At 42.8% G+C, this 26,963-nt stretch overlaps 1 protein-coding gene across 2 annotated transcripts in view; it reads right to left on the bottom strand.

Annotated features, from left to right (window-relative positions):
- Positions 1-26,963, bottom strand: part of LOC121315389 (serine/threonine-protein kinase D3-like) — a 118,070-nt gene that overhangs the window by 58,988 nt on the left and 32,119 nt on the right. For both annotated transcript variants that reach the window (XM_041249444.1, XM_041249445.1), the window contains exon 3: positions 667-805. In XM_041249444.1, coding sequence (XP_041105378.1) covers positions 667-805 — 139 coding nt within the window. The remainder of the gene's footprint in view (positions 1-666; positions 806-26,963) is intronic.

Below are 26,963 nucleotides of genomic sequence, written 5' to 3'. Positions count from 1 at the left end.
CCCAACCACTGCAGGCATTTGAGGTGGAGGGAAACCTAATGTTGCGACAGTTGTCAATGGATACTGCAGTATGCTTAATTAGGTCTAATTCTAGAAGAGAATTACTTAGAGCAGAAAGTATACTGCAGACCATTATTTGTACATTAAATCTTCCTCTACAGGGTATTTGTCAGGCTAGCTTTTTCAATCCTGATACAAGAGCAGCACTGACTACTTCTCCCTTGCAATCACTTCCAGCCAGGACAGTATCTCCACCAAGCAGTGGGGTAAAATGCAGCACCAGATCTTCATAAAAAGGGAAGTGGAAATGTACTTCTCCATTATCATAAGAACAGATTGAAAAAGGAAGCACTGGTCAGATTTGTGCAGCACTAGTTATAAGATGAAGGGTTTGAGCAACCTGTGCTTCCCACACACAGGTAGAGTATGGGCACCATTAGGAGCAGGGAACAGCACATTCCCATCTCATGTCCAGGGTACTGATTGTCAGCCAAGAAGAGCTGTGTTCCTGTTTGTAGGTCAAGTGGGGTATTTATTCCACAAACACACACACACACACACACACACACACACACACACACACATACACACACAAAGCAGCAGCAGCAGCAGCTCTGCCTGGCCCACCTCGGTGCGGTTCCTGCAGGAAGTGAGTGAGGTACCTACCAGAGAGGACCACCTCGATCAGGTCTCCTTCATGGATCTCTTCCGCTGACAGCAGCCTCTGCAGGATGTTTTCAGAGTTCAGGTCATGGCGAAAGAGTAAGATTTTGTCGTACATGCCAAAGAAACCACACTCTGGGAACTGAAGAAAAAAAAAGAGAGATTGGGAATTAGTGCAGGCAGCATCTCAGCAGTCTCATAAACAGCATTTTTTTCTTATGACTGAAGTTTTTGGGCTAGAAACTTTCCACCCACACGCCATTGATCTCCAACTTTAATCCCTGTAAAGTTGCAATATAATGCACTATTTCAAATCTGACAAGCGTGTGATTGTCTGCATTTGTGAAAAAGTAAAAGCATACCATTATGTATGCCTTTGCCAAGAGGAAATTCAGTTGTTAGCTCTGTGATCAGATCTGTCTAATCCAGAAATATCAAATGCAGATTTCATACTCTGCTGAAGTTAACCTTTACAGGAATTTACTGCTGAAACTGTTTTCTGCATCTTTTTTTTTACCTCAAAGTTTGTTACTGTGAATTTAATTATTCAGGACATATTTTATTAAGTCCAATATAAAAACAGACACAACAGTAAAGCCTCAGCCCAGAGAAATGCTGGTCAAAACAACACCTTGGTCCATAACAATCACTATGGTTTGACATTTCTGCATGACTGCCGAACCACATCGTACTGCCAAAAACAGAAAGACAAAGGCACAAGACCATTAACATCCAAAAAGATCAATCCATTTTTGTTCTACAGTTTTTTTGGAAGCCAACTTTAGACTGAATAGAATATTTATCTTACAAACCCATACCGAACTGAAATGCCTCAAGGAAAGTTATAAAATGTAAGGTTATTGTACAACAATCCTGGTCTTCTAAAATGGATCATTACCATGATGCCTTTGTATATACGGCATGTTCTGTTGTGCAGGCAAACAGCATTGCTAAAGTGACAAAGCTGAGATCTAAACCCAGAGCAGATGCCAAGCTACAGACCACAAGAGCCTTTTTAATTTATTGTGGGCAGAACCCAGCATTGGTCTGCTGTGGATCATCTAGGACAGACTGCTCCTCCTGTGATGAGGGCTGTTAGAGGGCTGTTAGAGGCAACTACAAAACTTATACAGCACAATGCTACAGGAGATCCACTAACTGAGCAAAACTACTGGCCACTCCCAAGAGCAGCACATCTGCAGAGCATGCTTTCGGTGTAATGACTCATTTAAACAAGTCAAAACAGTATGTGCTTGCATTTTCAACACAGCCCGATAGGGGACATGTTCAGAAACGTGTTGTGTATTAAAACATTAGCTGTGTTCAACAGCCTGAAATCTATCCTGTAAGGATATTATAATACTTGGGTTCCACAGCATCTTTCTAGGACTTCCAGCTGTTCGCTGGATAATCCAGGACTGCAATGGTTCAATCAACAAAAGGGGCACTTGAGGAAAACTAAAAATCCTGTCAGAGTTGTACAAATGATACAAACACCAGGGACTCGGGAGTTTGACAGCTCGACATGCGTTCTCTCACACACGCTTACACAGGGCGCAGAAACTTTACACACGCTTACACAGGGCGCAGAAACTTTAGAGGCAAGTACAGCATGAATAGTAACAAAATGGAGGAGGCTATGCATGAAAAGGACTTGGGGGGTAGTAGTGGACGAATCTCTTAAGCCAACTGGACAGTGCGGCTATAAAAAAGGCAAATAAAACGTTAAGTTATATAGCCAAGTCAGCTGAATTCAAATCAAGAGAAGTTATACTAATGATACAATGCACTGGTATGACCACACCTAGAATAGCGTGTCCAGTTCTGGTCCCCATATCATAAGACACCGAGGCAGAGGAGTGCAACTTGATTAATTCCAGGATTCAAGGGCATGTCAAATGAAGATAGGCTGAAAGAGCTGAATCCGTACAGCCTAGAAAGGAGAAGAGCCAGAGGCTACTTAAAAGGTATTTAAAATTCTCAATGGTTTAACAAAGCAACTGCTGAGAATAATTTCTCACAGGTCAGAGAGAGCAGAACCAGGGGCCACGGGTGGTCCCAGAGGTTTCATTCCCTTACTAACTAATACTCAGGGCTGCAAATCCATGTGGAAAGAAGACAATAAGGCCACCAACATACTTCAAAGCCAGTTTTGTTTTTTTCACTGAGTCCCTGGGTCTTTATCTCATGTCAAATACGCAGAATGCATGAAATCTGCTATCAACATTAAACCCAATATTTAAAATCCAAACATGCCTAAAAATAATAGGAGCAGACTTGAGAATCTCTAGAGAGCGAGAAAGAAAAAAAACCTGCGCATACCAAGCCTGTTTAACAGATTGCTGAAATACAAAACATTCCTGAAGTATGACTACTGAAGAAACTGCAATAGATATAAAAACATACAGCTGGTTAACACTGCAGAGCAGCAAGGAGCTCTCGGAATGTATCAGGGAAAAGCTGCTTCACATTATCAATACACTGGACATAGCCGTCCTGATGAGATGTTAATCTATCTCTGTGGAAAAACTCAGGAATCAGAGTCAGAACAAACTGTTAAAACTCTCTTTTTGCTGCAAGTAAAACAGCTCTTCTGTTGTACGTATAGGATGCCCTCACCAGCCTATTACTGTACATGCACAGCACGTATAGGATACAATAATTACCAGCCTATTACTGTACATGCACAGCACGTATAGGATACAATAATTACCAGCCTATTACTGTACATGCACAGCACGTATAGGATACAATAATTACCAGCCTATTACTGTACATGCACAGCACGTATAGGATACAATAATTACCAGCCTATTACTGTACATGCACAGCACGTATAGGATACAATAATTACCAGCCTATTACTGTACATGCACAGCACGTATAGAAAGCTCCAGTTGCATTCATGCAGTTCTGAATGGAGGCTGTTCAGTGTGGTAGATTTAAAAACTGACACTGTTAAATCAATAAAAACAGAGCTAGCCTTTCCCTGGCGATTCACACAGACTGTATGCACCTTAAGGATCTGCTCTGCTGAATACAGTCCAGTAAACCCCTGCTGTGTCTGTGAGGCCCCATCTACTCTACAATCATTTCATATGCTGTGTAGTTTCTATATGTTTAACTACCAGGCCCCAAATTCTATGATTTACAATCATCCCACAAAACCTGATGTTCTTTTCCAATAGGATCTCTTTTCACCATTCCCACAATTAAACAGGTAGATAATAGCACTGTATTCAACTATTTTATAGACTACTTAATAAAAATAGCTGGCATCAAATAATAAACAACATGCAATCAAATGTGAGCTGTGCTTTGTATGCTAATTAGCACTGAATACCCTCTAGCACAAGGGGGTAAAGCACATCTGTTTAATAAACAGCTTTAAAAGCACCTTCCTTTTGTGTACCCCTTCACTAAGGCATCCCCAGAGGCACAATGCAAGGGAAAGGCATCTCGAATGGAACTGTCTGTAAACATGAAGTAAAATGGATATGTGAAAAACATCTGTCCTAGCCCCAGAGATTTATAAGTCGCATGACCTCAATACGGCAGCCATATTAGATCGGCAGCCAACGATCATGGTCGCAGGCTTATTTAGTCAATTGTGACTCAACGGGTCAGAGGTGTAAGGCTGGCGTTGTTGTAACTCAACGGGTCAGAGGTGTAAGGCTGGCATTGTTGTAACTCAACGGGTCAGAGGTGTAAGGCTGGCATTGTTGTAACTCAACGGGTCAGAGGTGTAAGGCTGGCATTGTTGTGACTCAACGGGTCAGAGGTGTAAGGCTGGCATTGTTGTGACTCAACGGGTCAGAGGTGTAAGGCTGGCATTGTTGTAACTCAACGGGTCAGAGGTATAAGGCTGGCATTGTTGTGAATCAACGGGTCAGAGGTGTAAGGCTGGCGTTGTTGTAACTCAACGGGTCAGAGGAGTAAGGCTGGCATTGTTGTGAATCAACGGGTCAGAGGTGTAAGGCTGGCATTGTTGTAACTCAACGGGTCAGAGGTGTAAGGCTGGCGTTGTTGTAACTCAACGGGTCAGAGGTGTAAGGCTGGCATTGTTGTAACTCAACGGGTCAGAGGTGTAAGGCTGGCATTGTTGTGACTCAACGGGTCAGAGGTGTAAGGCTGGCATTGTTGTAACTCAACGGGTCAGAGGTGTAAGGCTGGCATTGTTGTGAATCAACGGGTCAGAGGTGTAAGGCTGGCATTGTTGTGAATCAACGGGTCAGAGGTGTAAGGCTGGCATTGTTGTAACTCAACGGGTCAGAGGTGTAAGGCTGGCATTGTTGTAACTCAACGGGTCAGAGGTGTAAGGCTGGCATTGTTGTAACTCAACGGGTCAGAGGTGTAAGGCTGGCGTTGTTGTGACAACGGGTCAGAGAGGTAAGGCTGGCATTGTTGTAACTCAACGGGTCAGAGGTGTAAGGCTGGCATTGTTGTAACTCAACGGGTCAGAGGTGTAAGGCTGGCATTGTTGTGACTCAATGGGTCAGAGAGATAAGGCTATGACATTGTTGTTACTCAGTGGGTCAGAGAGATAAGGCTGGCATTGTTGTGACAACGGGTCAGAGAGATAAGGCTATGACACTTGTGGTTCAATGGGTCAGAGAGATAAGACTTTGACACTTGTGGCTCAATGGGTCAGAGAGATAAGACTTTGACACTTGTGGCTCAATGGGTCAGAGAGATAAGACTTTGAAACTGTTGTGACTCAAAGGGTCAGAGAGATTAGACTGACACTGTGACGTCAGCAGCTTGTTAAAATTACTTAAACGAAGTATCCAGGTTTTCTCTAGCAAGATAACCATGAACAAAAGTGACCTGAAGACTGTATGAAGACAATATCTCAAAGTGTTAGGTATTTATAAACCAGAAACCTAAAAGTCACATGTTCACCCATCTTACAGTAGGTCACAGGTCAAAAGTTAAGATTTTGTCTGGTGATTGATCGAGATTTTTCCACATGGCTGACAGTTTTTATTGTCCCATGTGGTCATACAATTCCGCTTAATGAATTGAAACATTGCCTTATTAAAACACATGCTTATTTTCCACCCTGAAGGTGAACTTACTGTATGCAAAGAAGCGACTAACACTGCTTGAATAATGTAACCCACAGAACACTTCAAGCTGCACCAAGCTTGACTCAAGACAGTAGTTTTCAAAGCCCTAGAAAAAATCTCATTGAAATACAGTTCCAAGTTTTCTGTTTTGAAAGAAACAATCATGGTCATACCAGCACTTGAAGAGACTATGGTAAACATCCTGACAGTAAAAAATAACAAGTCCACCCAATATTCTGAGGATGTGAGTGAGTAGTGTTGCTCACGAGTCACTTCCTATTGTGAAGGGGCAGCAGGGCTCACACAGCAGAGCTGGAAGCGCACACTTGCTGACCCTTCAAGGGTCATGTGACACACGAGCGCTCTGCAGCAGCTGTGCAAGCAGCCTCTTCAATAGGAAAAGCAACATCCTATTTCTTTACTTGCACTCTGCGAAAGGAGCTGAGCGAGCACAGCCAGGGAAATACAGACTCTGAGTGCTGAAAACAATCCAACATATACAAAAAACAAACATTAAAACCAAGTACAACCATTACACAACTGCCCAGCAATGCAAATCCCTTACTAATTAATACTATATCCAACTTATCCAAAAAAAGCATTTTCTCCTAACCTGCTAGGATATTGCGAGAGGAATGAAGTATGGGCATGTTGGTGTTACTAGTTCTAGTTGTACTGAACTACTATATGTTGATTACCATTTTTTTATGATTTAAAAAAGTTTGATAGGTCCCATTTAAACACATTTTTATTATTTTTTTTATTTCTTAGCAGACAACCTATCCAGAGTGACTTACAGTTGTTACAAAATATCCCCTTATAATAATCAATCCGTCTGCCTGCACGTCATTCTGAACCGAAATATCCCCTTATAATAATCAATCCGTCTGCCTGCGCGTCATTCTGAACCGAAATATCCCCTTATAATAATCAATCCGTCTGCCTGCGCGTCATTCTGAACCGAAATATCCCCTTATAATAATCAATCCGTCTGCCTGCGCGTCATTCTGAACCGAAATATCCCCTTATAATAATCAATCCGTCTGCCTGCGCGTCATTCTGAACCGAAATATCCCCTTATAATAATCAATCCGTCTGCCTGCGCGTCATTCTGAACCGAAATATCCCCTTATAATAATCAATCCGTCTGCCTGCGCGTCATTCTGAACCGAAATATCCCCTTATAATAATCAATCCGTCTGCCTGCGCGTCATTCTGAACCGAAATATCCCCTTATAATAATCAATCCGTCTGCCTGCACGTCATTCTGAACCGAAATATCCCCTTATAATAATCAATCCGTCTGCCTGCGCGTCATTCTGAACCGAAATATCACCTTATAATAATCAATCCGTCTGCCTGCGCGTCATTCTGAACCGAAATATCACCTTATAATAATCAATCCGTCTGCCTGCGCGTCATTCTGAACCGAAATATCCCCTTATAATAATCAATCCGTCTGCCTGCGCGTCATTCTGAACCGAAATATCCCCTTATAATAATCAATCCGTCTGCCTGCGCGTCATTCTGAACCGAAATATCACCTTATAATAATCAATCCGTCTGCCTGCACGTCATTCTGAACCGAAATATCCCCTTATAATAATCAATCCGTCTGCCTGCGCGTCATTCTGAACCGAAATATCACCTTATAATAATCAATCCGTCTGCCTGCGCGTCATTCTGAACCGAAATATCCCCTTATAATAATCAATCCGTCTGCCTGCGCGTCATTCTGAACCGAAATATCCCCTTATAATAATCAATCCGTCTGCCTGCGCGTCATTCTGAACCGAAATATCACCTTATAATAATCAATCCGTCTGCCTGCGCGTCATTCTGAACCGAAATATCACCTTATAATAATCAATCCGTCTGCCTGCGCGTCATTCTGAACCGAAATATCCCCTTATAATAATCAATCCGTCTGCCTGCGCGTCATTCTGAACCGAAATATCCCCTTATAATAATCAATCCGTCTGCCTGCGCGTCATTCTGAACCGAAATATCCCCTTATAATAATCAATCCGTCTGCCTGCGCGTCATTCTGAACCGAAATATCCCCTTATAATAATCAATCCGTCTGCCTGCGCGTCATTCTGAACCGAAATATCCCCTTATAATAATCAATCCGTCTGCCTGCGCGTCATTCTGAACCGAAATATCCCCTTATAATAATCAATCCGTCTGCCTGCCTGCGCGTCATTCTGAACCGAAATATCCCCTTATAATAATCAATCCGTCTGCCTGCCTGCGCGTCATTCTGAACCGAAATATCCCCTTATAATAATCAATCCGTCTGCCTGCGCGTCATTCTGAACCGAAATATCCCCTTATAATAATCAATCCGTCTGCCTGCGCGTCATTCTGAACCGAAATATCCCCTTATAATAATCAATCCGTCTGCCTGCGCGTCATTCTGAACCGAAATATCCCCTTATAATAATCAATCTTACTTGAACTATACATGTGTATGACTATCATGACACAGTGGCCTATATGTTTAGAGATAGACAGAGATAAACACACAACTGCACAAATGTGGCATGGTGTCTTATTGCTGGGACAGCCAGTGAAGAATGGCATGGTGCCTTATTGCTGGGACAGACACTGAAGAATGGCACGGTGTCTTATTGCTGGGACAGACACTGAGGAATGGCATGGTGTCTTATTGCTGGGACAGACACTGAGGAATGGCATGGTGTCTTATTGCTGGGACAGTCACAGGAATGGCATGGTGTCTTATTGCTGGGACAGACACTGAGGAATGGCATGGTGTCTTATTGCTGGTCTTGTAAGCTATTACTGTAAGGTTTGAAATACAAAACCTGCCTTTTCAATCTCCATTCAGAATTAAGGACAACAAGAAAAAAAAAAGTTATATAATTTACCAAAGAGGAAAATGGGTGTGGATTTAAATGGAAAACAGCTGCTGTTGAGCAATATTAATGATAATTCCAATCACTCCCAATCCTGGCAGGAGTTCTCCCTTATGATATGACAATACTGGAGCGAGTACAGGAGAGGTGCCTGTGCAACAAGGCCAGTGTCTCAGGGTCAGGCAGCAGCTTCAGCAGGTCGTGTATGGCACAGTCTCTCGCTAGGACAAGCCAAATAATTATTTTTGATGACTCCACTTAAACGCAACACAGGGAATTCTATGCAATTGGTGTGGTTTGTTTTCTTTTCCACCTTGCCTTAAAAAGAACAACTTTGTGAAACAGCTGACAAAGAAAATCAATGCTTTATCAGGTATGCCACGATTAATGCCTTGGAAAAATGTTCATTTATTTCTACGGTTTAGAAATACTTCATGGGAAGTTCAAGGCACTTCCAGGTCTATGTATCTTAGACTCCCTGTATTGTTGAAAAATGATGCGGTGAAATTAACTGAAGCACGTATTTCCCCGGTCCAGTTAGACTTATCCAAAGCAAGTCTACACAGCTGTTTATATTATAGGAATACAGTAGGACTTTTACAAAATAATGTCAGCCAGCTGCTACCATCAGATGTCTAAATAATAATACTATATAACAATAACAGTGTCTAAGTTATCACTGGATTGCAGTTGTGGTGTTTGTATTCACTGCAGATTCAACAGCGTTTTGTGATAATTTAAAAATGTCACAAATTCAGACTGAAGGGAGATGAAATATAAAATCAGATTTTTATTTGCAGAAGTTACAACAATTACAAAGTTAATTTCAACACCCCTAAAATAAAACTGGTAAGAATTCCCAGGCCATTTCTGTACTTGTGTGTTTGCAGCCCGCCTTTAAAAAGGTGGGCATCCGTGCGTGTGTGAGACAGAGAGCAACAGTACAGCACAACACACTGTGTAGGGTTATTTTAGAGATAACACACTGCACTACTACACACAGATATGGTGAAGTTATGATCTTCTTAGATTTTTAAAAGTGAATCATTAACAGCCTGAACATCTTTTTCACAGTTCCTAATTCGCTTCCTAATTTCCTTATTTTTTTTGTACGATTTATACCCTCCATTACTGTTCCACTTAATAGAAATTAAAAGATACACAGTCAGCACACCACTAGAGTTTCATTCTTGATATTAAACCCAATACCCACTGGGACCAGAAAGGGTGAACAAATAGCATCTGATCTATTAATTACTAAAACATTCTCAAAACTTTAAAAGCTTAGAGTAAACAATGTCAGTGGGTCACTCCATGCCAACTCAACCAGAAAAAGGGGCATTTTGTTGCCCGACTGTCTAAGATTTTGCTAGAAACATTCACCTGGGGGGGTTTCCGGCGAGTTCAGAAATGCTAATTTATTTATTTTATTTTTTTGTTAAATTTCCCCTTCAAGCTGGGACCTGCAAATGTCAACCTAAAGTAAAAAAGTGGCCCTGACCAGAAAACTTACCTAGGGCTCAACTTAAGACGCTCCCATCACCTGTAGCACAATGTTCGACTATCAGTTTGTAGTAAAAACGTATCTAAGTGAGGTTTTGGTAGTTTCAAATGTGTCACAGTAACAAATAAATCTAAGTTCCACATGCAAGTTCATGACCCCTCAGCCTCAAGCTAGTACCACTGGAAGCACACTTTGTCACTTTTTACTCCAGATCTAACCCCAGACAATGCAAAACTGAAGGCCACCACCATATATTTTTGTGAAATATATATATTTGTGTTTAATAATATATTAATATATCTCACACAGCTGCTCTCTCTGGGGCCTTGTGTACAGCACATTTTTAACAATAGCATTTATAACAATAGGAATGTGTCCTTGGGTAATAGCAAGCGATACAGTAAAGCAGGGACTCAGCAAGTTAGTGCACCTGCAATTCTACAATACCCTCCATGTCATAGGTCAAGGGCACATACACTAGAAGCAAAATACACATGTGAAACAGCTGTGCCCCACATGATGCAAAATACCATAAAACTACTGTACGTATCCAATTCCAGGCAACCACTTGGCAGCTTGTTGAGTAGTTTTGAGTAGCTGTGTGTTTCTGTATTGTATTGACAGCTTGTTGAGTAGTTTTGAGTAGCTGTGTGTTTCTGTATTGTATTGACAGCTTGTTGAGTAGTTTTGAGTAGCTGTGTGTTTCTGTATTGTATTGACAGCGTGTTGAGTAGTTTTGAGTAGCTGTGTGTTTCTGTATTGTATTGACAGCGTGTTGAGTAGTTTTGAGTAGCTGTGCGTTTCTGTATTGTATTGACAGCTTCTTGAGTAGTTTTGACTAGCTGTGTGTTTCTGTATTGTATTGATAGCTTGGCAAGTAGTTCTGAGTAGCTGTGTTTCTGTATTGTATTGATAGCTTGGCAAGTAGTTCTGAGTAGATGTGTGTTTGTGTATTGTATTAGCACATCCACAATATTCCTGTTGCCAGGTGGTATATAGAAATCAAGTCTAACCATCTGAAACAAAATCCACAAGAGATCGCATGTCAGCATAAATAAGAACACACGCCAATCCAGTAACATCTAAAACAATCTAGCGTGTTTCAAATGTGCGTAGAACACTAAGGGACAGTAAATGGACTGCTACATTGTTACATCACAGTTATCTTTAAATCACAGGTAAGCTGTGTTTGGATGTGCTGTTAGTCTGATATATAGCAGTGTGGTAAACTGACGGGCCTCCTTTAACTGCCATCTCTATCTAAACAAATAAACCATTAGACAGTAATGTTATATTCCCCTGCCGTTTCCCCCCAGTCTGAACAACTGAAACACGCTGTTAATAACAGAACACATGGTGCTCAACAACGTGTTTCCACACTCACAGCAGAAACACCAGAGCTCTCCAGTGTGCGAGTGATCATGAGCAGTACATGCATGAAACGTTCTTCTGTAGTAATGGTATACTTTGTTAGCTCCTCATGCTAATCAATACGTAATGCTGTTGCAACAGGGTAGCCTAGGCAACAGGGTTCCTCTTTTACCCCAGGCAGCGATGACGGTGCTTCCACCTCACCGCTTTCATCACACTGGTGAACAAACCACACACTCATACAAAACTTGACCAAACCACTTGTCATTTAAAACAGTACTAAGCAATGCACCTGTCCAGCAATGAGCCAAGCTAAAGAGGAGATTTTATATACAACACACACATATATATATATATATATATATATATATATATATATATATATATATATATATATATATATATATATATATATAAACACACACACACACACACACACACACGTGACACACTACCACACACTGTATCTATAGTATCACTTTGAAAGGTCGGCACAGGTAGAGTCCCACCTTTTTAGGTTTTGTGGCCAAAACACTAGGCGGCACTTTTTCAGGTATCCTTTAAAAACTCCATTCACATACCTAATTTTTCCCGCCTTGATTTATTTTGTAAATGATTCACAGTCACATACGACTTGTTAAGTACCCATTTATTGGGGGGGGGGGGGGGGGGGGGTGGGGGGGGGGGGGGGGGGGGGGGGGGGGGGGGGGGGGGTGGGGGGGGGGGGCGACCCACTGATCTGGGGAGGATATTTTTCAGGTAACGATTTAAAAACTAAATAAAATCACATACTAATGTTAAGTGCATGATGCATATTTAAATACCATACAGTACACATACATTTAGTCCCTTCAGATCTGTAGATTTGTGTAGCCATTTTCAGTACTGGAAACATCGAAATAATAATAATAATAATAATAATAATAATAATAATAATAATCTCAGTTTGAATACAGTTCTTAATATTAAATACACTTCATGCTGTGGGACTCTTTACATTTTTATATGCCATATTCCACTGTTGTTTAAAACATGGCATCAGCAAAGGAGTGTTGCATGGAATTTCTTTATCAAGCAGTTGGGATGGTGTTGACTGGGTGCAGTGTTGGGCTTGCACCAGATGTAACGCTTGGAATTTAGACCAAAAAAGTTCAATTTTTGTCTAGTCTGACCAGAAAACCTTTTTCCACATGCCTGCAGTCATCTACATGCTTTTTCGCAAACTCCAGACCTTGCTTTAAGATGAGGTTTTTTGTGTAATGGCTTCTTTCTTGCCACCTGTCCATACAGGCCAGCTTTGCGTAGGGACCAGCTTATTGTTGATGTGTGAACACTGACTCCCATCTCAGACACAGAACTTTACAGATCTCTCAAGGTCACTGTTGGCTTCAGGGTGACTTCCCAAACCAGTTTCCTGCTTGCCGGCGCTGCTCAGTTTGGGGGGGGGGGGGGGGGGGGGGGGGGGGGGACCTGATCTGGGTAGTGTCTGGGTGGTATGATGCATCTTCCACTTCTTAATGGTGGACTTCACTGTGCTGAGAGGGATAACACTGTGTAACAATTTATTTATTTTTGTTCCTGGGTAGTAAGTGTTATTTCCTAATTGCTTATGCCTCAAAAGTATAGAAAATGGCTATTATTCCCCACAAACTTTACTTTTGTGACCAGGGCAGTGATATTTCAAAATATCACTATTTCCAATGGGAAAATGGGCAAATATGTGTCTTTTCATTCACATAAAGTCAGACAAAAACAACATATGAATCCAAATGAACATGTATTTATAATAAAGTAATACAAAAATGACTACAAAAGATTTAGAAGTGAGTAGTTTTTCGAGATTTACGATTATACTGTAAATACTTCTGCAAACCACTGTGTGTGTGTGTGTGTGTGTGTGTGTGTGTGTGTGTGTGTGTGTGTGTGTGTGTGTGTGTGTGTGTGTGTGTATATATATATATATATATATATATATATATATATATATATATATATATATATATATATATGACACACACAAAATAAGCTGCTATGCATTTGCTGCATTGGTTTATTAAAGATCTTTCACCTCTTCATCAACTTCCAGTAAAGACAAAACATGACTGACAGTAACCATGGTTTTAGCGAATTCGTTTTACCAGTCTTTTACAGTAAGCGATCCCTGACTGTGACTAAACCCCTTTCACACTGGCACTCCTACTCAGGTCCAGACCCAGGTTCTGGATACCCAGGTCACAAGCCTGCATAGTGTGAAACCACGTACCTGGGTCGTACCAGGGTTGACCCGGGTCCCAACCCACCACAGGATGTGGGTCGTCACGCTTTGACTTGGGTTGAACGAGAAAAAATGCTTGATGCAGTGTGAAATCGCATACCCAACCCGCACGACACCGGGTCCTGACCCGGGTAAAGCATGCTAGCGTGAAAGGGGCTTAAGACATTCTCTTTGCTCACAATGAACTGACCGATAAGAGCATGCCCTTACTGATGCAGAGTACACATCAAGAAGCTCCTGTATGAAAGCTTTCTTTATCCCTTACCTGGTAGAAATGTGAGACGCAGTTTGTCTTGTGCTTCTGTAACACCAAAACAGCTTTACAACTTACTCTAATAGCCAGGGCTTGAATGCCAGATGACACATGAATAACCATCTCCTACAGGCTCAGTTACAGTAGAACAGAACCTTCTGGAACAACAAGCTTGGCAACTGCAGTGGCAACAAAGAAACCACTGGCATGCCGAGGAGGGCAACACATCAGTGTATTTACTGTTAGCAGCAACCTCGCTTTGCTGTTAGTTACATAAGCAATGACATGCTTCTTGACAGCAACATGTTTGGAATAAATAGATAATATTCCAAACAAAGTAAAAGGGAGCATGAGCATGTGATGATCAGCACACTGTCCTTGTCTCGTTGGTAAACTGTAGCAGAACATGAGAATCGCACTCCCTCTCTCTGAACCACATGTTCTTATTATACTGCCAATGGCTTGAAAATTGTACAGGCAAAAACAAGCCTTAACACACTGACTGCTCGATTTTCATTTTTGACTTTTGCACCCATGTGATGGTTTAAATGCAGGCCTCACCGGTAAGCTTTGATCATTTGCCTGCACTTCAGCTAGCAAAAGCACACAGAGGACAGAGCAGTCTGCATCGGTAGAACACGCAGACAATGTGACGCAAAACTTCAGCACATTATCAAATCTCTTTGGCGCTACAACAGAATCTTACATTTTTAAAAAGAAAAATTTAACAATGATTACACTTAACCATCCTTGGTGATAAAGAAAAGCGAGGATACAAGCAGAACACTCCAGTTACCTGGCTGGTAGAATTGGAATGTTTCTTTAGTGTCATCTGAAAATCGTAAAGTTGCTGTAAAACACCCTTTGTATAGCAATGCATGTTTAATAGTACAGTAATACTAGCCAGAATTACAAGAAAGTGACCCCCACTGGCGCAGCACTACGACGTCTGCCACAACAATAAAGCGCAGAGTGGAGTACATTGTCTTACAGGAACAGCAGCTCTACTACCATAGCATGCTTCCTTTACTTTTGTTGTAAAGATGATCAGGCACTGGCGGTAATTTTCAGACATGCTGAAAAAGTTAAGCATGAAACAGCTCGTGAAGATCAATTTCAAGATACAGTAACAGCAAAAACATGTGCTATTATAACCAGGAGTCTACATCTCAGAGCTTGTAAATACTGAACAATTACACACAGCAATATTGTGTTAGATAACTAAGTGGGTTCTTCTTCTCATACACAAATAATGTGTAGTAAACTGGTAAATAAGACACAGACAAATCCATTGGTTTCTCGAGGAAACCTTACCTGAAATAATCCTCTATGTAAAGTCGACACAAGGTATAATGTCTACAGTACTAGCCAGGATTACTGCACCAGACAACTCTACATTCATTTCGTAATAAATCAGCTACACAGCTTCCCGATGTTGGATTCTTAAAAAAAAAAATCATACATTTTTCCAATTTTCTCCCAATTTTTGGAATGTCCAATTATTATTCAACCTGCCTCACCACTGCAACCCCTGAACTAACTTGTGACTCCTCCAAAACGGGTACTGTCAGCCGTCTGCTTTTTTTCCCTCTGCAAGCCTGCTGTGCAGCCATATCCAGAACTTCCAGCATCAGAGGGCCACGCAGTTCTGTACTGCGTACAGGCCAGCCTGCAGGCACCCAGCCAGCCCCAGGAGTCGCTGGTGTGTGAGGTGAGCCAAGGACTCCCCACCCGACCTAAACTCTACCCCGCATGGGTAGCGCCTGGCCAATTGTGTACCGCCCTCTGTGAATTCCCGTCCGTGGTCGGCAGTGGCATAGCTTGGATTCAAACCAGGGATCTCCAAGCTATAGGGCACATCTTGCATGCCTGGCGGAGTGCCTTTACCAGATACACCACTCGGAAGCCCCTCTTGAAACAGTTTCTAACACTGAACAACTTCACAGAACACAGGATAACTAATTGTCTGCTGTGTGAGTGGAGTCATCTCCCCAAAGACCTGCACACACATGTCTGCAGTGTTCAGAGACTGGTCTGCTGTGTGAGTGGAGTCATCTCCCCAAAGACCTGCACACACATGTCTGCAGTATTCAGAGACTGGTCTGCTGTGTGAAAGGAGTCATCTCCCCAAAGACCTGCACACACATGTCTGCAGTGTTCAGAGACTGGTCTGCTGTGCGAGAGGAGTCATCTCCCCAAAGACCTGCACACACATGTCTGCAGTGTTCAGAGACTGGTCTGCTGTGCGAGAGGAGTCATCTCCCCAAAGACCTGCACACACGTGTCTGCAGTGTTCAGAGACTGGTCTGCTGTGCGAGAGGAGTCATCTCCCCAAAGACCTGCACACACGTGTCTGCAGTGTTCAGAGACTGGTCTGCTGTGCGAGAGGAGTCATCTCCCCAAAGACCTGCACACACGTGTCTGCAGTGTTCAGAGACTGGTCTGCTGTGCGAGAGGAGTCATCTCCCCAAAGACCTGCACACACGTGTCTGCAGTGTTCAGAGACTGGTCTGCTGTGCGAGAGGAGTCATCTCCCCAAAGACCTGCACACACGTGTCTGCAGTGTTCAGAGACTGGTCTGCTGTGCGAGAGGAGTCATCTCCCCAAAGACCTGCACACACGTGTCTGCAGTGTTCAGAGACTGGTCTGCTGTGCGAGAGGAGTCATCTCCCCAAAGACCTGCACACACGTGTCTGCAGTGTTCAGAGACTGGTCTGCTGTGCGAGAGGAGTCATCTCCCCAAAGACCTGCACACACGTGTCTGCAGTGTTCAGAGACTGGTCTGCTGTGCGAGAGGAGTCATCTCCCCAAAGACCTGCACACACGTGTCTGCAGTGTTCAGAGACTGGTCTGCTGTGCGAGAGGAGTCATCTCCCCAAAGACCTGCACACACGTGTCTGCAGTGTTCAGAGACTGGTCTGCTGTGCGAGAGGAGTCATCTCCCCAAAGACCTGCACACACGTGTCTGCAGTGTTCAGCCATTATTGTTTGTATATTAGTAGGTTATGTAGTAATACTAAAAGCAACTTCGCTTTCAACGCTTTCCTGAAGTATAACTACAGGTGTACAGTATAATTGAAATTATTTGAAAATATGAATCATTGAAATTATTTAGATATCTAAATCATTTTGATTATGTGAAACAGCATTCCTTTTCAGACCACATTTAGAAATATTCACCACACAAACTAAATGCAAAACGATCCAGACAACTCCCCACCCCCCACAATACAATTCGCACCCCCAGGGTGGAACCACGGCTGAAAAGAGCTTTGTGGTTCTAATCCTTGCTTAGACGGTATAATCCGATACTGATCTTGCAAATCCTGTTAGACTCAGTCAAGGAACTGCAGACTTGTAAGAAAAGTAACTGCACACGAATCCTTTCTCTGCTGCAGTACGCAGGTCCTTACACATCAATCTGTTTTATATAGCGCCTTTCAAGGTGGACCAACATCAAAGCGCTTTACAAGATGCAGTAACAACAAGTAAATCCATAACACTTTAAATACGCAGAAATGCATAATACATGATTGTGGCAGAGCAAAGCTCTGCTCTTTAGAAATTGGCAGAGATGGGGTTAACTTCCCCTACCTGCCTGGGTTTATTATGTTCAGGTGGCTGGGGTTGATTAGTTGATTAGGTTGATTAACGATCAATCAGCGCCCAGCCACCTGATATAAAAGGAGGCCTCTGCTTCTCATTTGGGGAGAGGGAGCTGAGGAAGCAGGTTGGTGTTTGTTTTGTGGTTTTTGAATTTTCTAAATCCAGTGAAGGCATTGCCCAGCCTGGAAACTTTATTTTTGTGAGTTTTGTTTTTGCTTTATTTGTGTTTGAGTATCTGTTATTTTGCCCTTGTGCACGTTATTTTTGTTTATTTATAATAAAATAGTTATTTTTTTGAACTGCAGTCTGTCTCTGGGCCTCTATCCACTCGCCAGCCTGCCACAATGATATATAGTAAAAAAAAAAAAACTATGCATAATAGATAAAATACAGAGGAAAGTGCATAATACATGAAATAGTAGCAACAACACAGCAGCTAATAGCAGATATCAGGCTTAAAGAGCATGGAGAGCATGAGAGAACAGGTGGGTCCTGAGAGTTGATTTAAAGCGAGCGACAGTGGGAGCATCACGCACCAAAGCTGGGAAAGAGTTCCAAAGAGTCAGGGCCATGAAGCTAAATGAGTGTTCTCCGAGTGTGGTGCACTTTTACTTGGGGACAACAACATCAACCCTTTAACCCTTGCTCAGTAGCAGTAATTGAGCCACATGCAATGTGGACAGGGGAGCAAATGTACTTCACATACATTAACATGATTAATATTTATTTATTTAAAAAATAAAACAAATGCCTTTAAAATGCCACGAGCACAAACATAAAACTACAAAAATCAATATGATATTATACTGGGAAACTCAGAGAAAGTGTTCACATTGTTTACTGTAACAGTATGTAAAGGAGGCGCTACCTTCGTATCTTTATCATCGGAAAGCGGATGCTTTTGCAAATGGGTGATTAATTACACTCTGGAAGAACTGAGTCCATACAGGTAACAGCTGCTCTGTCTTTGTGCAGTGCATGTCCCTTCAATCATGTCATTTTACTGAGCAAATTCAAATTATAATGATTTTTCCACTTACACACACACCATACCACAGTTTACAGTAGAATAAACTGCATATCTTTTACAAGGCAGCGTGCTTGAAAGCTAACAGTGGAGGCACTCGATGGCATCGTAACTAATTAGTTTATTTAAATTGGAATCTACGTTAATTAGGGTTTGGAGTTTTATAGCTCGAAAATCAAAATGACAGAAACACCACATTAAATAAATCACTAAGTTTAACTTCTTAATATAAAGAGTCTACAGCTCTCCACTGAAATTACCATCGGATCCCAGACATGAGATTGCCACCCGCCACTGTATTTATAAGGTACTGTGATAAAGCTTCCCTTTCTATTAATTACACACTATAAACACCACATTAAAATGCATTAGCAGCTTTAACTGCACTAATGTTTTTAAGATATCCATTAATCACTTGAATGAAGGGCCCAATAAAACAGTACAGGAAACTACACTGAGTTGCTTCAGATTTTATCGGTAGTGCCTGTTCTCTAGAATCTACCCGAGGTCACTGGGCTTGGCAGAAATTTTAGACCAGAAAAATGTATTATATTTTACCTGAACGCAGAAAAGAAAACACTTAGAAAAAAAATTCTGTTAAACCGTTTCACGTACTGGTATATATTTAGAAAACATGTTGCACTGTTTTGAGTGCATAAGAAGTGGACCTGAACGCTTTTTTTGAGACTAATTAAACCTGCTGCCCACTTCAACCCAACAGGAAGATGAAGGGCACAGTATCTGAAGGAGGGGTGGGCATGCTGATATTAATATCATCTTTTAATAGCGTTTTTAAAGGCCACCTACATTACCATCACCACGTACAATTGAGAGTGCTCATGAAAACAACTATTTACTGAAGGTACAGCAACTGTGTGAAAGCTGTGCTCTTGCTGTGTACAGTACACTGCATGGGTCTGAGGAGCTTTATCTGCAGTCTTCACTCAAGTGTCACTGGCTCCAGTTTCAGCACACCACAGCCAATAACCTGCTTGGTCCTTTCGTTCAGTTTAGCCAACATTTTTCATTTGAAATTGCCTGTGTTACTGTCAGCAGAGAGCCCGCGGACATGGACATTCGGAATACTCAACGCTCAATATGTGGGGCTCATATTTTGTATGTAAAGAAAATAACAAGTTTCGCAGCCAAATTCTTTTTTCACGCAACAAGCCTAGTCTCTGGATGTTTCTATTTAAATTTAAAAAATTAGTCAGGTAATCTGCCTTTCCACTACTGCATCCAGCAACACCCTGTTAAACTACTGACTAGCAGTTGCTGTATACAGCTCTGTCTCTCCACCCTGTTAAACTACTGACTACTACTGACTAGCAGTGCTGTATACAGCTCCGCCTCTCAACCCTGTGAAACTACTGACTAGCAGTGCTGTATACAGCTCCGCCTCTCAACCCTGTGAAACTACTGACTAGCAGTGCTGTATACAGCTCCGCCTCTCAACCCTGTGAAACTACTGACTAGCAGTGCTGTATACAGCTCCGCCTCTCAACCCTGTGAAACTACTGACTAGCAGTGCTGTATACAGCTCCGCCTCTCAACCCTGTGAAACTACTGACTAGCAGTGCTGTATACAGCTCCGCCTCTCAACCCTGTGAAACTACTGACTAGCAGTGCTGTATACAGCTCCGCCTCTCAACCCTGTGAAACTACTGACTAGCAGTGCTGTATACAGCTCCGCCTCTCAACCCTGTGAAACTACTGACTAGCAGTGCTGTATACAGCTCCGCCTCTCAACCCTGTGAAACTACTGACTAGCAGTGCTGTATACAGCTCCGCCTGACTCATGTCCATTTATTAAAGTGTCTGCTAGTATAAAAAATGTAATGGGAAAAAAGAAATAATACATTTAAAAAATGAACCTCTACAGGGACTCAAATAATTACCTAAACTTAATTGAGTTAGCTAGTGTTTGCCTCACTTCCTGGGATGGGGGGTGCATGTTCAATCACTGAGCTAGTGTTTGCCTCACTTCCTGGGATGGGGGGTGCATGTTCAATCACTGAGCTAGTGTTTGCCTCACCTCCTGGGATGGGGGGTGCATGTTCAATCACTGAGCTAGTGTTTGCATCACCTCCTGGGATGGGGGTGCATGTTCAATCACTGAGCTAGTGTTTGCCTCACTTCCTGGGACGGGGGGTGCATGTTCAATCACTGAGCTAGTGTTTGCATCACCTCCTGGGATGGGGGTGCATGTTCAATCACTGAGCTAGTGTTTGCCTCACTTCCTGGGATGGGGGGTGCATGTTCAATCACTGAGCTAGTGTTTGCATCACCTCCTGGGATGGGGGGTGCATGTTCAATCACTGAGCTAGTGTTTGCCTCACCTCCTGGGATGGGGGGTGCATGTTCAATCACTGAGCTAGTGTTTGCATCACCTCCTGGGATGGGGGTGCATGTTCAATCACTGAGCTAGTGTTTGCCTCACTTCCTGGGATGGGGGGTGCATGTTCAATCACTGAGCTAGTGTTTGCATCACCTCCTGGGATGGGGGGTGCATGTTCAATCACTGAGCTAGTGTTTGCATCACTTCCTGGGACGGGGGGTGCATGTTCAATCACTGAGCTAGTGTTTGCATCACCCCCTGGGACGGGGGTGCATGTTCAATCACTGAGCTAGTGTTTGCCTCACTTCCTGGGATGGGGGGTGCATGTTCAATCACTGAGCTAGTGTTTGCCTCACCTCCTGGGATGGGGGGTGCATGTTCAATCACTGAGCTAGTGTTTGCCTCACCTCCTGGGATGGGGGGTGCATGTTCAATCACTGAGCTAGTGTTTGCCTCACTTCCTGGGACAGGGGGTGCATGTTCAGTCACTGAGCTAGTGTTTGCATCACCTCCTGGGACGGGGGTGCATGTTCAATCACTGAGCTAGTGTTTGCATCAGCCCCTGGGATGGGGGGTGCATGTTCAATCACTGAGCTAGTGTTTGCATCAGCCCCTGGGACAGGGGGTGCATGTTCAGTCACTGAGCTAGTGTTTGCATCACCTCCTGGGACGGGGGTGCATGTTCAATCACTGAGCTAGTGTTTGCATCAGCCCCTGGGACGGGGGTGCATGTTCAATCACTGAGCTAGTGTTTGCATCAGCCCCTGGGACGGGGGTGCATGTTCAATCACTGAGCTAGTGTTTGCCTCACCTCCTGGGCAGGGGGGTGCATGTTCAATCACTGAGCTAGTGTTTGCATCACCTCCTGGGCGTGGGGGTGCATGTTCAATCACTGAGCTAGTGTTTGCATCAGCCCCTGGGATGGGGGGTGCATGTTCAATCACTGAGCTAGTGTTTGCCTCACTTCCTGGGATGGGGGGAGCATGTTCAATCACTGAGCTAGTGTTTGCATCACCTCCTGGGCGGGGGGGTGCATGTTCAATCACTGAGCTAGTGTTTGCATCACCTCCTGGGATGGGGGTGCATGTTCAATCACTGAACTAGTGTTTGCATCAGCCCCTGGGATGGGGGTGCATGTTCAATCACTGAGCTAGTGTTTGCATCACCCCCTGGGATGGGGGGTGCATGTTCAATCACTGAGCTAGTGTTTGCCTCACTTCCTGGGATGGGGGGTGCATGTTCAATCACTGAGCTAGTGTTTGCCTCACCTCCTGGGACGGGGGTGCATGTTCAATCACTGAGCTAGTGTTGCATCACCTCCTGGGGCGGGGGTGCATGTTCAATCACTGAGCTAGTGTTTGCCTCACTTCCTGGGATGGGGGGTGCATGTTCAATCACTGAGCTAGTGTTTGCATCAGCCCCTGGGATGGGGGTGCATGTTCAATCACTGATCTAGTGTTTGCATCAGCCCCTGGGATGGGGGGTGCATGTTCAATCACTGAGCTAGTGTTTGCCTCACTTCCTGGGATGGGGGGTGCATGTTCAATCACTGAGCTAGTGTTTGCATCACCTCCTGGGATGGGGGGTGCATGTTCAATCACTGAGCTAGTGTTTGCATCACCTCCTGGGATGGGGGGTGCATGTTCAATCACTGAGCTAGTGTTTGCCTCACTTCCTGGGATGGGGGGTGCATGTTCAATCACTGAGCTAGTGTTTGCATCAGCCCCTGGGATGGGGGTGCATGTTCAATCACTGAGCTAGTGTTTGCATCAGCCCCTGGGATGGGGGGTGCATGTTCAATCACTGAGCTAGTGTTTGCCTCACCTCCCGGTGGCTTTAATTAGTGTAATTCCTCATAAAAACGAATGCTTTGAGCAGTTTTAGAATACTGCAATAACTATTTATTTGTATTCAAAATATTCAGTTAATGCACAAATGTAAATGAGGCAGATCACGATCACGTACAGCTGAAAAGAAAGCCTGATTTTGTTGATTTGATAGATTACACCTCAACTATGTTAGGTTTGAATGGACCTGCCCACCTAATCATTTTGTAAAATTTAACACTGCTGAATTTGAAATAACAGGTGTTCAAATCCCCTGCCTTTCTTGCAATACAATGTTATGTTAAAGTGCTGCAGGCAGATATTAAAAATCTATGAATTGGAGCCCGACTCTGTGTACAGTTACTGTACTGTGTAAAGTGGGAGACTTTCCCAGTCCACAGGACAATCCTTTAGGGAAGAGCAGGAGCCATTCAACCAAGGCTGCCACAGCCATATCACACATTCCATTCACAGATGCCAGACATATTCATATTGTGATTCCCCAACACCTCCCTTTGTTCCCCCTTAACTACATGCCAAGTAATTGCACAATGGAATCTGCCCTTCCCACATCCAGGTTCCAGATTTATTTTTTATTTTTATTAAGACAATCATTTTCTATTCATTTTCCAGTGGATTACAGAGCCATGCTGACCCATGGAGACATCCTCTTCTGCACCATCACACAGTTTGAATGACTAGAAGCTATGGCTCAAAAGACCTTATTAGCATGCTGGCTTCTGTGTAGTCTGTATACAAGGGCACAACAGAATTTACTGTACTTTAAAAGAGAAGTCAATGAGACATGCATTTAGAATATACAGTGAGGAGAGATCATGAGTTCCATAGTGCACCCACTACAGTATGTGCTCCTGTACTTTAAAGAGAAGTCAGTGAGATGCATTTAGAATATGCAGTGAGGGTCAGCTCACACAAGCGCTTTCTTGGGATTTTTTTTTACTCCAATCTATGAAGCTACTGATTACTGTTCATGTGCATACTGTACAAAACACTAAATGAAAGCATACTTACGCACTGATAGTCTCTGCATGACCAAGTGTTTGACCAATCTTACCCAATTGTATCTGGCTAACCTTATTCTTACTAGACTTATTGATGGCCCTTTAACTGTGGTCTTGAAAGCTTTTATAAGCAGCCACTGTTTCTTCTTTTCCTGTGAATACCCTGAAGGACAGTTTGAGCCATTATTGGTTTTATTAGAAGATTAATTACATACCAGAACTTGTCACCAATATACAGCTGCAAATCTAGATCCTTGTTAAACCTGGATGGGATCAAACTGCTATGAACTGAACTCAACAGCAAATCAACAGGGAAGACAGGACGGGTCCACAATTCTGCCATGGGCTGGATCCAAACAACACCCTTGCTCAAAACCAGCCAGTCAAACTGCCAACCCTGTTTCAGTTCTTTCCGCACCAGCCAATCCACTCCCTGCCTGCTTGAATGAAGCCCCGCCTCCAACAACAAGTTTCGAGTCAGACTCAATACTACACGGACTATTCAACAATTGTACATGTGCAGATAAATCAGAATAAGAAAAAGTAAGACCCCAATAAAAATTAATAATAATAATGTTTTCTCTATATGTATGTCGTTTTTCTATTCTAATTATGTTAGGCACTATTTTCCTCAGCGGACTGTTAACTTGTGAAATATCAGAAGTTTAAGGTAAATACAGGTTTTAAAGTTTGTTTTTTTTTTTTAAAAGAGCGACTTTCGTTCGTGCCCTCGCGTTCTGCTCGGGACGTATAGCTCCAGTCGTGGTCATCTGCCAACGGTAGAGCCCACAGACGGGCTCTATTGCTTAAGTACACTATATAAAAAATACCTTTAATAAGGTATGGAAATCATGTATTCAATTGTATAATTAAGCCACGAAGATCTGTCCCCTAAAAAGTAAAACTCTGACTCAGATGAAACCATTCAGAGATCCCAGAACACACTAGTGGGAACGTGGTTTGATTAACATAACTTACTGTTGTTTGATTATAACATAACTTACTGTTGCCTCCAGTGTATACTTAACACTGTAACCTTCTAAAACTATAAAAGTATAGTTCTACAGGGTCAGAAGATAAAATTAAGGTTTTCAAATCAAGTTTGGAGAGTGAATTTGCACAAGGAGTCATCATCAGAAACACTCATTCCTTTGGAATCTTGAATTTCTATGAGGTGAGATATGGGTATAAAACATAGAAACCCAGTGCACTTCCTTTCAAAATCATGAAAAACAAACAGCGCAAAGACGACACTTGAAAACGCCGTCCCCTTTTTATTTTGTGCATCTGTTTACTCCACCACAGCTGTTTCCATTAATATTACAGCGCTGAGTGAGGTAGATGAAGAAGTGAAAATGCCACACATGGTTTTCATTGCAAGAACCTGCATCCATTAATATAATGGTTAGAAACGTGCCCTTTTCTGAGCACTAACAGTAACTCTATTGTATTGTCTCTGTTACATCTGCGACTACTGACCTCTGAGGCATAACATTATGTCATTAGGAGAGAATTGGTCCAGGGATAGAGAAGTGTCCAATTGCAACAGTATAACAGTCTGGGACATGCTGAGCCACCCTTTGCTCGATTGAGGGTATCTGGTGAAGTGGTGTTGTAGCTCTAATCACACAGTGCTTTTAGGGTTCATGTGACAGTTTCTGTCTAACTAACGCTCCCAGCAACATACAGTACTGTTTGCGGATTGGTAGCTACAATGCTGCACAAACCTCTGATTGGCTGAAATCCAAAAAGTGTGGGAAATTTATCATGTCATTAAGTCAGTACACTTGTAAAGTACACTGCAGGGGTACCGTACAAAACATTTCTAAAACAGGCAGTCCCTCAAAGTACTTTTGCTTTTATCTTTGTAAAAGGGGAAGGTCCTTTTTGTCATTTAAAATATACACAATGTTTTTTCATCACTCTTACAGTTTATACAGATGAAACCAAAGCTGCACATGCATATACAGATGGTTACTGCATTAGTCCTTGATACACAGTTTTACTATTTTATTTGGCAACCAAGCAGATCACAAACAGAATTTAAAAAACAGACTCAGTCAGAATCTTGGTTAATGCCGATATACCAAAATAGGCAACATTTCTAACCACAGTGCTTTGTTATTAATTTGCTATTTTAATAAATAAAAGAATACCTGAATAAAAGCCCTCACTTGCTCATGTTAGTCTCTTCATGCAGCACTGCTGTTTTTCTGTGAATGAAGATTCAGAGAGGATGCCTGTGTTCTATGAACACAAGTGAAAGACACTGTGAACACACTGAGGATCTTGCAGCTCCAGTGAACCAGTACGAGCAGCTCAGAGAGGATGCCTGTGTTCTATGAACACAAGTGAAAGACACTGTGAACACACTGAGGATCTTGCAGCTCCAGTGAACCAGCACGAGCAGCTCAGAGAGGATGCCTGTGTTCTATGAGCACAAGTGAAAGACACTGTGAACACACTGAGGATCTTGCAGCTCCAGTGAACCAGCACGAGCAGCTCAGAGAGGATGCCTGTGTTCTATGAACACAAGTGAAAGACACTGTGAACACACTGAGGATCTTGCAGCTCCAGTGAACCAGCACTAGCAGCTCAGAGAGGATGCCTGTGTTCTATGAACACAAGTGAAAGACACTGTGAACACACTGAGGATCTTGCAGCTCCAGTGAACCAGCACTAGCAGCTCAGAGAGGATGCCTGTGTTCTATGAACACAAGTGAAAGACACTGTGAACACACTGAGGATCTTGCAGCTCCAGTGAACCAGTACGAGCAGCTCAGAGAGGATGCCTGTGTTCTATGAACACAAGTGAAAGACACTGTGAACACACTGAGGATCTTGCCGCTCCAGTGAACCAGCACGAGCAGCTCAGAGTGGATGCCTGTGTTCTATGAACACAAATGAAAGATGCTGTACACACGCAAAGGAAAACACATTAAAACACAGGAGACATTCAGTGCTAGTGAAGCTTCTAGTGCTAGTGATGCATATCCCGCGAATTACAAATACTTTACATAAAATTAAAAAAAAAAAAAAAAACTATTGCACACCAGTTCAGACACTGAATGGGGATGTGTAGAATCGTCCACTTCAGGCACTATGAATGGGGATGTGTAGAATCATATAG

Source organism: Polyodon spathula, chromosome 5, assembly GCF_017654505.1.
Source record: "Polyodon spathula isolate WHYD16114869_AA chromosome 5, ASM1765450v1, whole genome shotgun sequence".
In the NCBI taxonomy this organism is placed as follows: Eukaryota; Metazoa; Chordata; class Actinopteri; order Acipenseriformes; family Polyodontidae; genus Polyodon; species Polyodon spathula.
This window is presented reverse-complemented; position numbering and strand designations above follow the sequence as displayed.